General features: G+C 59.7%; 1 protein-coding gene across 1 annotated transcript in view; it reads right to left on the minus strand.

Moving 5' to 3' along the window:
- The window catches only part of NIBAN2 (niban apoptosis regulator 2), a 31,855-nt gene extending 24,743 nt beyond the window's left edge, over positions 1 to 7,112 (minus strand). Inside the window, exon 1 of the mRNA XM_075111810.1 lies at positions 6,902 to 7,112. Coding sequence (XP_074967911.1) covers positions 6,902 to 6,956 — 55 coding nt within the window. The 5' untranslated portion in view covers positions 6,957 to 7,112. The remainder of the gene's footprint in view (positions 1 to 6,901) is intronic.
- Between the last annotated feature and the right edge of the window lie 8,682 nt (positions 7,113 to 15,794).

The following is a 15,794-nucleotide window of genomic DNA, read 5'->3' on the forward strand; positions in this document are numbered from 1 at the left end:
TCACAGGCAGTGGGGTGTGGGGTCATGCACCAGTAGCAGCGGCCTTTGGGCACCTACCTATGTGGGGGCCCGCGGCACCTGGCAGCTGCTGGACCAGGGGGCTCCCCAGGGCAAAGCAGCCAGATCAAACTTGGGCATTTCCAGGTCTCTAGTGCTCCAGGTGCTGCGGACAGCAGGGGATGGGTAGTCCTTGCTTGGGGATGTCCCAATAAACACTTCTGTGCTCAGCAGGGGATGAGCAGCTGGCCCCCTCGTGCTGCCCTGTGCCCAGCCCCAGGGAGGGGAGCTGAACCTGGCACTCTCTCCCTCGCCGAGCTGGCTGGTGCCAGTGGGAAACCCAATCCAGCACTGCGGGAGGAGACCAAACAAAGACTTCTATGTACATCCAAAAAAAAAAAAAAATCCAACCCCAAAACCCAAGAGGTATTTGAACAAAACTGCCCTGAGCCTGTTCTGGACTCTGCCACAGGCCCTGCTGCCGGGGGGGTTTCCTGTGCCCAGTTCACCCACGGGGCTGGGGCAGGACAGAAGGTCTCCACCTGCCCCACAGTGCCTGTCCCCCACCATGCCCCCCACACCGGGCAATGCCCCGGCCGAGGTTGGCCGTAGGCTCAGTGTCTCCCACGGCTGAGGATGCTCCAGAAGCACTACAGCCCCTAGTGAACCACGGACACCCTGGGCTGGCGAGCACCTGCCCCGTGGGGCTGGCAGCCAGCGCCCAGCAGCATGGAGCATCACCAGTGCCTTCCTTGCTGCAGGAGGGTGGGCATCAGCTGGCAGAGAAAAGTGGCTCCTAAGCAGAGGCAAGGCAGGGGTGCTCCCAAAGCAGGGATATTCCCAGTGTGGGGTGACTCCCAAGGCAAGGCTCTGTCCTGGTCTCAGGTGATGCCCTGCATATGTTGGGATCAGAGGAAGTGACTCGGGATGCTTTCCATGGCTGAGCACCACTGCTTCGGGTACCTGGGAGCTGGAAGCTCTGCTCACCTGCCCCACACAGCGGTACTGAGGTCACCCCAGCTTTGGGACATGTCCTTTCACGCAGGGAAACCCCCCAAGGGGCATCACGCCTAGCGCTGAGCAGAGCTGGCAGGGAGAAAGAGCCAGGACAAGTGTCCCATGCCCCAGGAGCCACCAACATAACAGGAGGAGAGGGGAGGTCCTGCCCTAGAGCAGAGCATCCCACCCACCCTGCTCCATGGGGACATCCCATCCTGGGGACTCACATAGCAGAAGGGTCTGAGCCCCCCAGAGCAGAGCTGGGAACCCGGCTGCAGACAGGGACAGATCCCTGCCAGGGAAGGGCAGGACAGCATGGATAAAGGCACCATACTTTACCAGCCAGAACTGGGACCTGTGCTGAATGCTGCTGCCCTTTCCCTTTGAAAAGGGGGAAAAGGTGGAGTTTTACTCCTTCCTCCCCCTCCAGCCCAGGAGGCTGGGAGGAAGTCTGCTTCAACGGGTAGCTGGGCTCTGCCCCTTCCTCTCCTCCTGGCCCCCTTGGCACTGGGCTCTCCATAGAGCTGGTGCAGGCACATCCAGGCACGGGGTAAGGCTCCAGGGCCAGCCAGGGGTTGGGGTGGGGACACAGCTGCTGCTTGGGGATCTCATGGCCGGCCACCATCTGGGCTCTGGGAGCTGAAGCCCAAGGGTGCGGTGATGCTTTCTGCAAACTGGGGGGACCAGACCTGCATCCTGCAGGGGCAAAGCAGGTGCTCAGCCTCATGCTGGAGAGCTGGTGCTCGCCTGCCTTCAAACCTTGCCCCGGCAAACTCCCATGGATAAGCACCCCTGGATCCCTCCAGCCCTTCTGCCTGCTGAAAAGCTCCGAGACGCACAGAGCCCAGGGTCCTGGCTGCGTGGCAGGCAAGAGCCCCATCCTCCCAGCAGACAGCTTTCCAGCTTCCCCCCATCTCCCTGCTCAGTGGGATCAAGGGCAGGGCAGTGACCAGCTGCGTTGTGAAATAAAGCCTGGTCACAGGATGCTTAAGAGGGATGGAAATGGGACGGGTGGGTCCGACACTGCTCCTTCCCCACAGGCTGGGAGCAGGCTCCTGCCCGCAAGGCTCTCCATGGGTCTGTCCTTGGGACCCACCACCCACTGCATCCCCATGGACCAGGGCTGCCTGCACGCCTAACCCTGGGTTCTTTCGGTGACTGTCCCCATGCCCACATGGCACCGTTGCTGTTCCCAGTGTCGGGCTGGACCGGCAGCACCGTGGCTGCAGCAGAGCCATGGGTGGGAGCCAGCAGCCTGCTGCAGCCTGCTGCGGGGCTCAGGCAGTGGGACAGGAGCCCATTGGTCCCTGGGAAGGTGGGACAGACCCCACAGGGGGTGTGCCAAGAGGTGCCGAGTCTCCCTGGGCTCAGGGTCAGCCTCTGCAGCGACTGGGGCAGAAGGGAGGCAAAGGCGTGGGAAATCCCAGCTCTTAGCTGTGATTCCTTGCTGGCTCCCTGCAATGGGTTTAGGGGTGTCTGATACTGCAGTGTGGGGTAGTCCTGGTCTGGAGTGTGTTTTTGTCTCCCTGGGATGACCCAAGGGCCCAAGAAGATCTCCCAGCAGTGATGCTGACTCTGTTCCTCCTGTCCCCAGCCCTCCTGCTCCCGGGCAGAGCAGGGATGCCCTCCATGCGTGCCCCAGCTTGCTCAAGGCAAGGCCTTTGGGCAAGCCCTTGCTGGGGGAGGCAGGGAAAGCCCCCCCTGGGAGGGAAGGCAGGCTCTGCCCCAGAGCTGAGCACCGGGAGGGCTGCGAGGGCTCCCACCTCCTGCCCACGTGGGAAGGCCACTGGCACAGGAGGCCCCTGCAGCCGGTGATGTCCCCTGCCCCAACACGCTGGCTCTGAGTGAGCCCCGTGCCCCGACATGACGGCTGCAGGTAAGCCCTGGCTTGCCAGAACCAGCCCTTCCCTGCTGGCAGGGAGCCCTGACATGCCAGGGGAGTTATTTATTTCACGATGAAAGAAGACACACACTTTGTTATGAGAAACCACATCTCCAGCACAATTGCAGCGCCGATCCCTCAGAGCCTCCCTGCATCGGTCCCACCCCAGGGCAGGGTGACGGTTTCAACCTCAAGACCAACCCCAGAGCCCATCACCAGCAACCACCGCCTCCTGCGCTGACTAGGGCTGATCTGTGGCCAAGGCTAGGATGAGCGTCACACTTAAGGAAGCCACAGCAAGCCTCTTCCCGCTGCTGGCAACCTCCCCCCCTGTGGCACACCGCAGCCAGGCACCTTTCAACGTTTGCCGGGCCCCTCCGGAACCGACCCAGCAGCCCATCCTGTCGGCACCCAGCCTCCCAGTAGAAGGATGCCCCTCGGCAGCATCGGGGATATGCAGCCACCAATGCCCAACAAGGCTCACTGGAGAAGAAAGGCTGTGGGTCCAGCACCAGGGGTGAGGCTTGGTGTCACCTCTGCCACCTTTGTGTGAGCTGGTGTCTGTAGAAGTCCCAGCCCAAATTAACATCTGGTTTATTCAGCAATTAACGGGCTGGCAACTCCTTGGAGATGCCAAAACAAGGTGTGAGCTCCCAGGGACCCTCTCTGCTCTGCCACCCACCTCCCCATCCCTCTGGCCACGGAGGCACCTGGCAGCTCCTGCTGCATCCCTGCCAGGTGCAGAGACACCCTGCTCCTGCCAGCCACACTCCACCTCATCCCCCTGGAGAAGGGGTCCATGAGGCTGGGACATGCTAGGGGAGGAGTTATTCCAACACGAGGGAAGAGCTTCATCCAGGCCCTTGCTGAGGGCATCTATTGCCCCGGCCAGGAGGGGACACTGCAAAAACCCAAGGTGCCCTGTGACATCTCAGTTTTCCCAGGAGCCCTGGCAGGACACCCCATGCTTGTCACCCTCATGTCCCCAGGTGATGGTGCCCGTGCTGGGTACCCTTGCACAAGGAGAGGGAGCCAGTCCCTGCCCAGCCCACAGAGCAGGTTGGGAGCAACTCCCAACCCACATTTGGGAGGAAGAGGAGGAGGAGGGCAGCCAAAGGGTGTTGACAAACAAGCTGGGTGACTCAGGCGACGGTGATGTCCAAAGTAGGGCAGCAGAAGGAAGTACTTAACTGGTCATAGAGACCCTGGAGAAAGGAATGCAGGAGCTGCAGGCAGCACTGCCTGAAAGCCACCCCAGTGTAGATCACACCGGCTGGGCTGCCCCGTCAGCCCCAGCGCAGTGGAGCAGCCCCAGTGCTGACAGGGTGCTGCCTGCACACCTGCTCAGGCAGCAGGAGGGTGGTCCAGCCCCACCAGCCCCATCAATGGGAGGGAAGACCCTGGTCCTGAGCCGCCAACACACAAGTCACGCGTGCATGGCTCACAACCTCCAGGAGACATTGGCATCTGCCTCACCACAGAGACAACCACCTGGGCGCTTCACAGCATGGGACCTTCACAGCACGGGACCTTCACAGCACGGCTTTGATGGCAGAGATCCCGTTGCAGAGGGGACGGCACTGTGCATGGCATGGGAAGGCTTTTTGCCACTTCCCTCCCTTCTTTAACAACCTGCAGTCCTCAGAGCTTCACTCCCAGCATGGGGGAAGGATCTGGCTCAGGCTCTCACTATCTCCCCACAGCTTGCTGCGTGCCCAGCCATCACAGTTCTGATGGTCTAAGGGGGCTGCAGCCACGGGGGACATTGCCAAGCCCAGAGAGCTCCCACCCCTGCTGCAATCAGGGGTCACATCAGCCTGGGCAGCTCCTCCAAACTCCCCAAAGTTGGGGGAACAACTGGGAAAAGTTGCTTGGAGAGGGGATGGATCCCTCCCTGGGTGCTGCCAGGAGCAGCGGCGGCAGAGAACAGGCCGAGCTAGGCAGGAAAACCCGGAGTTTTCCCCGCCGCGTTGCTTTACATGCCTGACAGCAAGTCGTGCCTTGCCTGTTGGGTTACGGCCCCTCCCAGCTCTGGGGGCTTTTCACCCAGCAAGGAGCCTGGGTGGAAAGCAGAGGGGTGCTTAGTGAACCCAGTGGGCTTCTGTCTCTCCCAGGGAGGTGTCCCAGCACAGGTGCGGGTCCCCCCTACTTACTCCAAGCCTTCAGAGCTGCAGCATGGCACAGGACATGTACCAGCCCAATCTCCATATTCCTATTTCACAGGAATCCTAGTTTCCCTATGAAAATTCACCTGCAGCCCCCAGCTCCCCTGAGCATGGGCTGAAACCCCCCAGTGCAACAACTTGGTCCCTGCCAGGGTGCAACCATCCAGCTTGGCCTTGCAAACACCTAATTTCTAGCCCAGCAGAAACAGATTCCTACACAGGAAACCCAGCTGGGCTTTTCCTTGTTATTCTTCAGGATTAAGATCACAGAGCTTGGACAGGGAGCTACTTCTGTACGGAGAACCAGTAAAAGAGAGATTCAGGATGTGCTTTGGACCCGAACGTGCTGCGGTGAGCAGCCATGCGCAGACCCGAGTCGGTGCAGCCTCATGGATCAGCTGTGTTGAGCTTTAACTACGCAACACGAAAACCCCACAGCGCGTTACAAGCTCTCCTTCAAAGCTCGCAAACCTGCGGGCGTCCTGCTGAGCTGCATACCACGTAAGCATTCCTGCCAGCCGGCCCAGGACAGCCAGGCCTGGCAAGGTGGATGGGCTGCGAGACATCGAGTCCGTGTGCCGGTACCATGGCAGCTGTACCATGCTGCTCCATCGGTGCCGGACCCACAGCAGCTTCTTCCCCAAAGCCCTTGGGGAAAAAGGACTTTTCCACAGAGCTGCTCCTGTGGCTTTATGGAGGAGACAGAGGAAAGATACAGCAGAGCCACCTCCAAAACGCCGGCACTCCCCAAGCCCTTGAGCTCTCCGCAAGGCACACAAGGTCCAGCATGAAGCCATGCTCCTCCGTGCCACCCGACTGCGTGCAGAATGACAGGGAGGGTTGCTTAACTCTGCAGAGAGGAGGGTTTTTCAGCCTGGGGAGCTGAAACTGAAGCCGGAGCATGAAAGGGCTCAGAGGTCAGGTCCTGCCTGCTTTGGAGTCCTGGGGAGCAAAGTGCCCTCATCACAAGTGACCCAAGGCTGCTCGGGGGGGCACAGCACCCCAACGGAGGGGTGACCCCACTTACCGGGTCAAGCAAGTCACCGCAGGCACCAATTAGCAGCCCTGCCCCCCCGCCACCACCCTCCCAGTCATCACTTCGCACAAAACCGTGCCTGTACAGAAGCCATAATCCCACGTTCGGCCATTCCCAGGCGGCACTGACCAGACATCCTGCGCCGGGGGCAGAGGCGATGCCGGGCACTCGCCCCGGGACGGCCGGGCTCTCAATAACCACATTGTCACCCTTCCCCGTCCCACAGCGGTGGGGGGGGGGGCTGTGCTGGGGCAGGCCCGGGACATCCAGGGGTAACCCAGGGGTGCAGCCAGTGCTTCCCCCCGCCCCACAGCCCGTGGGGGGGTTTCCCCTAGGGATCCCCCAGCACCGCTAAGAGGGAGAAAGTTCATGTGGCGGCCCAGCCCCAGCAAACCCCATGTTGACAGCGGTTTCCCTGCACAGGACCCGGCTTGCCAGCATCTCTCCGGAGCCCACCTCCCCCCTTTCCCCCCCACAGCCTGGGGAAGCTCAGCGCATGAACACGCTCCCCGGTCTCCGGAGCCAACACAAACACCCCCGGCACAACCCAGCCTTTCATTTGGGAGGCAGACAGGCACCTCGGGTGGGCCCCCCCGCCCCCGGGCTGTGCCCAGCCAAGGGGACAGGCAAAAACACAGGGAAACTGCAACGTGGTGGAAAGCAAAAAAAATTAAAAAAAAAAAAAAAGAAAAAGAAGAAGTTTAAAGTTCGGGAGAGAGGGGAAGAGGAGGCGGGCGGGCTCCCGGGAACGCGGCGTGTGTGTCCCCACGGGTTGAAGAGAGCGATGGGGAGGGGAGAGGGGGAAGCGCGGCGGGGGCTCACCCGCGATGTGCTGGCGGCGACCCTCGTCCAGGTGCGTGGAGACCACATCTCCCATGGCGAGCGGAGCCGGGCCGGGCCGGGCCGGGCGGGCGGCGGCGGGAGGAGGAGGAGGAGAGGAGGGAGGAGGAGGAGGAGGAAGGCAGCGCCCGGGGCGATCAGGCAGCGCGGCGCCCCACGGCAGCCCAGCTCCGCCGGCCTCCCCCGGCCACTCCCCCCGCGCCGCCCCGCTGCAGCCGCGCCAGCGCCCCGGGGCAGCGCAGCCCCCGGCCCCCTCCTCCTCCTTCTAATTAGCTGCCCTAATTTGCTCGCTGGGGGATAGGGGAGGCTCACCCCGGGGTTCGCTGGGTGCTGGGAAGCGCCTCAACCCGGTGTTAATCTCCGCACGGCACGGCCGTGCCCCCCGCCGCGCACCCCGCAAGGCACCCACGCCAGCTCCCACGGCTGCTGGCACCCGGCAAACCAGCTCCGTCTTGGCCCCGGCCTCCTCTTCCTCCTCCGCTCCTGACATTGCTTCACGGGGCGATTGCAACACCCGCTCCTCCCTTTCTACCTGCACGCTCACGCCCAGGTCCTCAGCCTCAACCTTGAGCTCCTCTCAATGCCAAGGTGTGCCGCGCTGGGGAGGGCGGCCGTGGGAGCCGGCCGGGCAGCGGGGCAGAGCGGAGGCAGGCGAGGGGCCCCTTTCCCTCCCCAGCCTCCAGGCAGCTCTCATTATGTGGGAGCATGAGATGGAAAAAACCAAGTTGCTTTAAAACACTCTTTGGCCGTGGATTTTGGACTAGGAGCTGTTTGGCCCCACTTTCCCAGGGTAGGGGAAGCCTTGAGGGTGCTGGCATGTCCCAGATCAACCAGCATCACTGGGGAACTGGAGGGCGCGCTCATAGTTGGATACTAGAACCAGTAACACTCCACCAATCCAGTAAAACCCCCTCGCACACTCTCCGCCAGGGCTGAAAATTGCCTGGCCGGATCCATGGGGAGCTGCTGGGCGGCAGGTGAGCTCCCAGGCCCGGGGCTGCTCGACCAGGGAGGGAAGCAACGGGGGCTGGGGAGCTGGAGGAAGCAGTGGAAAAGCTCCTCCTTCCTCTGCTGTTGCTGCAAGCTCCTTTCCCAAGAGCAACAGGCGGAAACAGCCCTCGCAGGATCCTCCGTGCGCTGCCTGGGCAGGATCCGGCCGGAGGAAAGGCCTTGCCTGCATCGTTCTCAGACCCCTGGGCACAGCGAGCAGTGGGGTGTGACCAAGGGAGGAAAAGGAGGAGGAAGGGGGAGGACGTGGCGGCGTGGCCAGAAAGTTCAAGCTGTTCCCAGCTGCAGGGCGGCTCCAGGGACTCGCTGCTGAGGTGGACCCATGACTTGGGATCGCTCCGGTCCCCGGATGCTCCCAGGCTGCTGGGAGCCTGCGCTGGGCTGGGCAAAGCTCAGCTCAACTGCGGCCAGGTTGCTTGGCTAGCTCCAGGCCAGCCGGCGTGGAAATGGCTCTGAGGTTGTGCCGCGAGTCTTTTCCTGGGCTGGACTGTTTACCCGGCGGCGGGAGGGAGGAGTGGAGGTGGCCAGCCCTGGAGGGAGGCATCCTGTTTATCCTGCCTGAAATAGCTCTTCTCAGCCAGCCACAGCCTGCTGGGCTGGGGAGGGGGACAGGAGGCTGCTCACACCTCTCCCTGCCAGCTGCCACCCGCCCTGCCCCGAAATGATGCCCACCACCCATCTGGCACTAACACCCGTGGTGGGGGGACCGGGACGCTGTCACCCTGGCACCAAGCATCCTCCTGGGCAGGGAGGGATGCGGTGCTCCCATGCCAGGCCAGGCTCTGCTCAACAAACACTTAACACAAGGGCAAAGAGCATCAGGACATCAGCTGGCGTCCAGATACCACCCTGCATCTGCCCCAGCACCCATGGGAGCGAGGGCTTCTGGCTCTGGGTGGCGGCCAGGGGCTGCTGGGGCTGCGGTATCGCCTGGGCTGGGCTCCCCCCCCCCGAGGATGCCAACCGTGCATCAGCCCTTTCCATCTTGATGTGTTTCTTACCCCTGCAAGTCATTTCGAAGGGAAAATAATTTCAAAGCTGAAATATTTACCTTTTTCTCTTTGCCATGTCCCATAAGAAGGCTTTACCTTTAGCAGCAGGCTTGTTTGCAGTTCGTTTGCCTGGCCAAAATGCTGTTGAAATCCAGGGATTCTCGTGGGAAATTTAGCTACAGCAAAATCTCATTTCCAATAGAAAATTGTTCCACTGGAGGGTTTTAAACACTTTCCCTAGTGCTGATCCCCAAGGAGTCTGGCTCTGAATTCATTTGGAAGTCTGCTTTAGTGGGGTGATGGTATTTAAAAGGTGGGGAAAATGCATCCACCTCCCTCAGATTGAAAACAATATGTGAATATCTACCCATGGTAATAACTTCATTATTAGAAAGCAAGCTTCATTCCTTTAAAAGAAGCAATGTATCAAATATGATTTAGGCAGTGCACACACAGTCCTGCTAAATAGACTAAGTGGTATAAACCACTTATTTTTGAAAAATCAATGCACGTAAGCACTGGAGCACAACACGCTGAGCCATTACCTGTGTCTTTATTTCTTAAATAGAAAAAAACCCACCCCTAATTAAAAGGTAAAAAATAGAGACCATTGATATTGTTGATTTGCAAACAGGAAGGTTCTCTCTGTGGCATGCAGAAATAACATGTCAACAGAGACTGGAGGCTGCAACGCAGACACAGAGGCTGTTTCTGGGGCTCGAAAAACCACCTGAAGATGAGCACAACATCCCAGCACCATTAGTCAGTGCCATGCGGTGACGCAGTGCCAAGCTTTTGCTGCATGCTGGCGGGTGGCAGAGACAGGCTCAGCTGCTAAGGCTTGGGAGCGGGGAAGTAAAGGAGCTACCTGAAGGGTTTGGTTGTGATGGGAGGAGTTTGGAAGCTCAAAGTTCAGCAGCAGCATTATGTTGAGCGCTTCTCAATGTTTTCCCACATGGCCATGTGCAGAGGAGATTGTCCCCCATGCGGTCCTGGTCGGGGTTTCCTCCGTCCCTACCACCCCGCTGGGTGCCTGAGGAGGATGGGGACAGGGATGGGGATGGGGATTGTTCGTCCTTCTGCTGCTGCCAGCGCCTGCCTGCTGGCTCAGGCATTGCCCTGCTCTCCTTCCCGCATCCCTCTGCAAAGGCACCTGCTCTGGGTGATGCCATTGCTGAGGCTGGAGCTGAGTCCCGCTGGGTGCAGGAGCCTTTGGCAGCCCGGAGCAGAGGGAAACCAAACACAGCAGCTCCTGCACTGGAGATGATGTTCAAATGGTTCTATCAAGCTCGGCCCCATGTCTGCCCCTCTTGCTGGGGCTGCAAGTGGACGCAGCACAGACATCCCTCCCGTTAAAGACTGCACATACGGAGTTTTAAAAAAATATACCCTGATAAAGTCTAATCATCCCAGGTAATTACATCTCACTAAACAGGTGGAAATAATACTTATCTGCCTGGAGCTGGCTGAATTATCCTAACTTTGAAATGAAGGATTTCACTCTGAATACAACCTAGGAGAATAAGCGCTCTCATGGTTTCAGGCAGCTGCCTGGGACCGTGGCGATGGCAGCAGATGAGAGAGTCCCTGAATCAGCAAAGCCCTCAAAGCACATGTGAAGCCTGAGGCTGGTGCAGAAGTCCATCATAGTGAGCAAAGTACTCCAAACCTTGCCTTCACCCTCCTGGGGAGTCTCCTGGATGATCATAATGTCCCAGTCTGCATCCATGAGGGAGCATTTAAAATAAAACGTTGATTTGGGATATTTTTATGCTCACAGCAGTCAAACCAAGCCTGCCAGGGTCTGTGTGCTCAGCTCCCGGCCCCTCCTGCCCCTTCAGCTGGTCCCCCTGGATTCGGTACCCATGGCAAGGATCACCCCTGCTTTGCACCCCTTGGATTTTCCATGCAGTTGTTACCATGGTGTAAAATCTGACCTTTCGGCAGCAAAGGTGGTTGATGCATCTGCAGAGCGCCCAGAACAGGGTGTTCCCCATCATTTACCGCCTCCAGGACCTGCTGAATTCCTGCAACCACTAAATGCAGGAGTACTTTGCAGGATAAAGCTTTCAGCCCAGTAAATATTTATTTCCCTTTCTCTGACATAAGGAGCAAGCAGCGGAGTTTTCCTTTCACTCTCATTGACCCTGGGACGAGGATCTGCTTTCACCTCAGCCCATCACCAGAAAACCTGATCGCTTTGGGGGAAGAGCCTGGGCACGCTTGTGGGCAGGAGGTGCGGCCTGGGAGTTTCAGGGTGTACCTTGCAAACGGAGCTGCATGTGTTTCTCTGGTGGCCCTGGCAGCCAGGCTCAGGTCCCCATTCATGGGGGGACAGCCACATGCAAACCCACCCGGGGTCATCTCTAAGGCCTCGGAGGTGAATATGTCCTGGTTAAAGGACTCTGCTGCAGCGCAGGGGCTGAGCAAGCCAAGGTTGGGCAGGAAAGAAAAGCACCTGGCAAACAAGGCTGTGGACATGTCCTCCTGCTTTGCACCGGGGTCTGCTCGTCTTCGCGGGAACTGGTCTTGGTGCAATTCACAGCTGTAAAATTGCAGCAGTAAAACTTCCTTCTGCTGATAAAGCTGAGCCCTGCAGAGCAGCAGTGCCGTGCCCGTGGCGCTGGGGATGGGCCCCGTGGGTTGTTGCACCCTCGGTCCCACTGACCCCAGCGGGATTTGCTGTGCCGGAGCAGTGCTGCGAGATAACGAGGCGATTAAGCACTGCTGAATCAGGCCTGCCGCAACCCCGGCTTTTGCTGAATCAGGGCCGGAGCCAGGGCAGGATCAATAACCTCCAGCACCAGCTCCAGCCTGGGCACAGAGCCTCTGTGCAGAGGCATGAAAAGGACCAGCTCCAAGCCTGGCCTTAGCTGCGGAGCTACTCGGGACCCTGCAAAAAAACCCCAAGCCAGTCCCAGGGGGTGTGGCAGGCGGCACAGGGGTCGGAGTGTGCCCGGGAGGGTCACCCCCACCCAGGCACTCCCGTGGGGGAGCACCCAGCCCGCCTGCGAGAGCCCCTCTGCAGGGAGGGGAGCAGCAGGGCCGGGGGACCGCAGCCCCCCGGGCCTGCAGAGGGCACGGGTGGAGGAGGGTGACTCATGTGGATCACCATTCCCCTCTGCTGGTCGGGACTGGGATAACTGGTTGCCGTCAGCCGGGCGTTGGCAGGGAGCCGGGGCCGGCCCAGTGCAGCCTGTGGAGGGGGCGACAGCCCGACTGCCCCCCGGCACTGGCATGGGCACCAGCACGGCATGGGACATGGGACATGGGACATGGGACATGGGACATGGGCACTGGCATGGGCACCAGCACGGCATGGGACATGGGACATGGGCACAGGCATGGGCACCAGTATGGCATGGGACATGGGACATGGGACATGGGACATGGGACATGGGCACTGGCATGGGCACCAGCACGGCATGGGACATGGCAACGGGCATCGGCATGGCCATGGGGCATGTTTGTGGGTACAGGCATGGGCAGCAGCATGGCATAGGCATGGGATATGGGGCATGGGCATGGGGATGGGGTACAGGCATCGGCACGGGCATGGTGTGGGCACAAGCGATACCTCCCGAGCCCTTCCAGCTGCTTGCAGGCTGCTGTGGGGATCCAGGAGGGGCTAGGGTCTCTGCCAGCTGCCCGGCTTTCCCAAGAAGCCCATGTTGACGGGCACTGGACACCAATAAATGTGGGAATGATGGTCTCAGCCCCTTTGGATCCAGTGGCTATTCCCAAAGCAGTTCAGGTCAGATTATGGCCCTGGCTCTGCCCCTTGCTGTGGGATACTGTGAAGAGTGGTTTTCTGACCTGTGGGTTCTGCTCCGCTTCCAAACTTTGGGCAAGGACGGGGCATCACATCATGCAAGGCCTGGTGCTGGGTGTCTGCAGCCACCACTCTGGCATTTGCACTGGGGAAAGGGAAAAAACCATGCTTGAGCAACGATGGACAGCTGGAAACAGTGGGAAAACCCAAAGCACAAAGCCTGGGCCCTGCTCCCACCCAGAGCAAGTATCTCTGCTCAACCATCACACCTAACTGCCTCCAGCAAAAAAAAAACGGACACTTGGAGATTATTAACCATGAGCAGCTTCACCCCAGGGCAGCTCACGGGGACGAAAGCAACAGGTGACGCTGTGCCCTCCCTGTCCCTGCAGCTGCATTTCCCTGGGACACATTCCTAGCTCTGGAGCAAGTCATTTGGCTTCATTGTCGCCAGTTTGCCTCTGCCTGCACTGAGGGGGGGTAGAAGTGGCCTCTCTGTTTCACATCCCCTGACGATGGATGCATCCCCCAGCCAGACGAAGCCTGGTGGGTTTCCCTGTCCCTGGGGCTCTGGTGGAGAGGACAGCCCCAGGGCTCACACAGTTTTGCAGAGACTCACCCTGCCTGCAAGCCAGCAGCCCCAAGGGAATCAGAGAGGGCCCAGGGGTACCCTCACACTCTCCCGTGGCTCTCCTGTGGGTGCTCCAGAGCTCCTAAATGCACCCAGAGTGTGCCTGGACTCCAGGGAAGGTGGGCAAGAGGTCAGCAGGAGCTGCTGGTGTTCCCCATCCAAGTCCCAGCCCCAGGACCCAGGGAGTTATGGGACACCTCCATTTCTCCTAGTTAAACATGTTTCCAGCATCTTGACAGTTTTCAGCTGAAGTTTTTGGGTTGAAAAAGCCCAGTGAGGCCTCCCAGCCCAGATGCCTAAGGAGAGGATGAGCAAGGAGGGAACAGGATGTGGCCCCAGGGCTGCTCAGGAAAGCATCTCACACATCAACTCCCCCTCAGTGTAAAGACATTCTCAAACTTGTCTTTCAGGAAAACCATCTTCAGCCAGCGCCTCCGATTTCTGACCCTGAGACCAGTTCCTCGTCTTGCCTCCCAGCTCCCTCCGTTATTTAGGCAGGGTTAAATCCCATGCCAAATGTCACTGCTCACTGTGGAGGTCCCAGCCACCAGACCTGGCCACCCCAATTCACATCACTTAGAATCATTAAGGTTGGAAAAGAACTCTAAGATCATCAAGTCCAACCATCAACCCAACACCCCCAGGCCTCCTAGACCATGTCCTGAAGTGCCACATCTACACAGTTTTTGAAGACCCCAGGGATGGTGACTCCCCCACCTCTCTGGGCAGCCTGTGCCAGGGCCTGACCGCTCCCTCAGTAAAGACATTTTTCCTAATCTCCAACCCAAACCTCCCCTGACGCAGCTTGAGGCCGTTTCCTCTCGCCCTGTCACTGGTGACTTGGGAGCAGAGACCAACCCCCCCCTCACTCCAGTCCCTCTCAGGCAGCTGCAGAGAGCGAGAAGGGCTCCCCTCAGCCCCCTCTTCTCCAGGCTAAACCCCCCCAGCCGCCCCCCAGCACACTTGTGCTCCAGACCCTGCCCCAGCCCCGCTGCCCTTCTCTGGACACGCTCCAGCCCCTCAAGGGCCTTCTTGTCCCGAGGGGCCCAAACCTGAGCCCAGCATTCGAGGTGGGGCCTCCCCAGGGCCGAGCACAGGGGCCCCATCCCTGCCCGGCTCCTGCTGGCCACACCAGGGCTGACACAAGCCCGGGGGCTGGTGGCCTCCTTGGCCACCTGGGCACTGCTGGCTCATGCCCAGCAGGCTGTCAGCCAGCACCCCCAGGGCCTTCTCCGCCGGGCACTTCCCAGCCCCTCTGCCCCAGGCCTGGGGTGATGCCTGGGGTTGGTGTGACCCAAGGGCAGGACCCGGCACTTGGCCTTGTTAAACCTCACACAGCTGGCCTTGGCCCATCGATCCAGCCTGTCCAGGTCCCTCTGCAGAGCCTTCCTGCCCTCCAGCAGATCCATACTCCCGCCCAACTTGGTGTCACCTGCAAACTTACTGAGGGTGCACTCAGTCCCCTCATTCAGATCATTGATAAAGATAATAAACAAGGCCGGTCCCAACACTGAGCCCTGGGGAACCCCACGCGTGACCGTTTGCCAAATGGATTTAGCTCCATTCACCACAGCTGTCTGGGCTTGGACCAAAACAGCACAGGATGGAGCGAGGGGAACAGCCAACACCTCTCCCCATCCACCCTGATGTTTTTTCTCAGCTGCTCCCCTTCCCTTACCTGTGCGTGGTGTCTCGCGTGCATCGGGACCGCACTCGCTGCGGCTCAGCTGTGCTGGGGGGTCTGGGCTGTGAGGCACCAGCTTCTCACCGGAGCCCCTTGCAGAGGAGGGAAAGGCTCCTGGTGGTCTCCAAGGGTCTAAGGCCTGTGGCCAACAGCCCACGCTCCCTGCCTGGAGGATCTGCCATCCCGAGGCATTCTGCACCCCAGCAAATGCCTTCACGTGGGAACCAGCCTCCGCCCAGCCCTGAAGTCAGCAGGCTCCTGGACGTTGGGATGTGGGCTCCCCATGTTTGGTGTGCCGAGCCCCTGCTGTCAGGAAGGCAACGTCAAAGCATCCATCCCACAAGCAGCCCTCTCCACACCCCACCAACTGCAGGACGTTTCTGTCCCTGCCCTCCCAGCACACACCTCCAAGGCCTCCGTCCCCAGCCTGGCACCCTGCCTTTGCCCACACAGCCGGCGGATCGCGACGGTCAAGGTTTGGTTGCTGATTTTTCAAATGAAGCAAGCGTCAATCTTTCTTTATTTATTTTTTCTGCCAGATGTGATGGATGCAAGACAACCATCCAGCTGCCAGGGAGCCAAGTGTCCCTGAGGGCAGAGAGGGGGGACACCACGGGGACCCCCAGCAGATGGGTGTCGGCTCACCTGCAGCTCTGTACCCGTGCTGTATTTTTGCCTGCAGACAAGCGATGCTCAGCTTCACCAGGGAGATTGACAGGGAGATGGGAAAGCAATATAAATACCTTGCTCTTAAATAGCCTGCTGGTATTTATAGTCTGTGGTTGGCA

Source organism: Phalacrocorax aristotelis, chromosome 17 (assembly GCF_949628215.1).
Source record: "Phalacrocorax aristotelis chromosome 17, bGulAri2.1, whole genome shotgun sequence".
Classification (NCBI taxonomy): domain Eukaryota; kingdom Metazoa; phylum Chordata; class Aves; order Suliformes; family Phalacrocoracidae; genus Phalacrocorax; species Phalacrocorax aristotelis.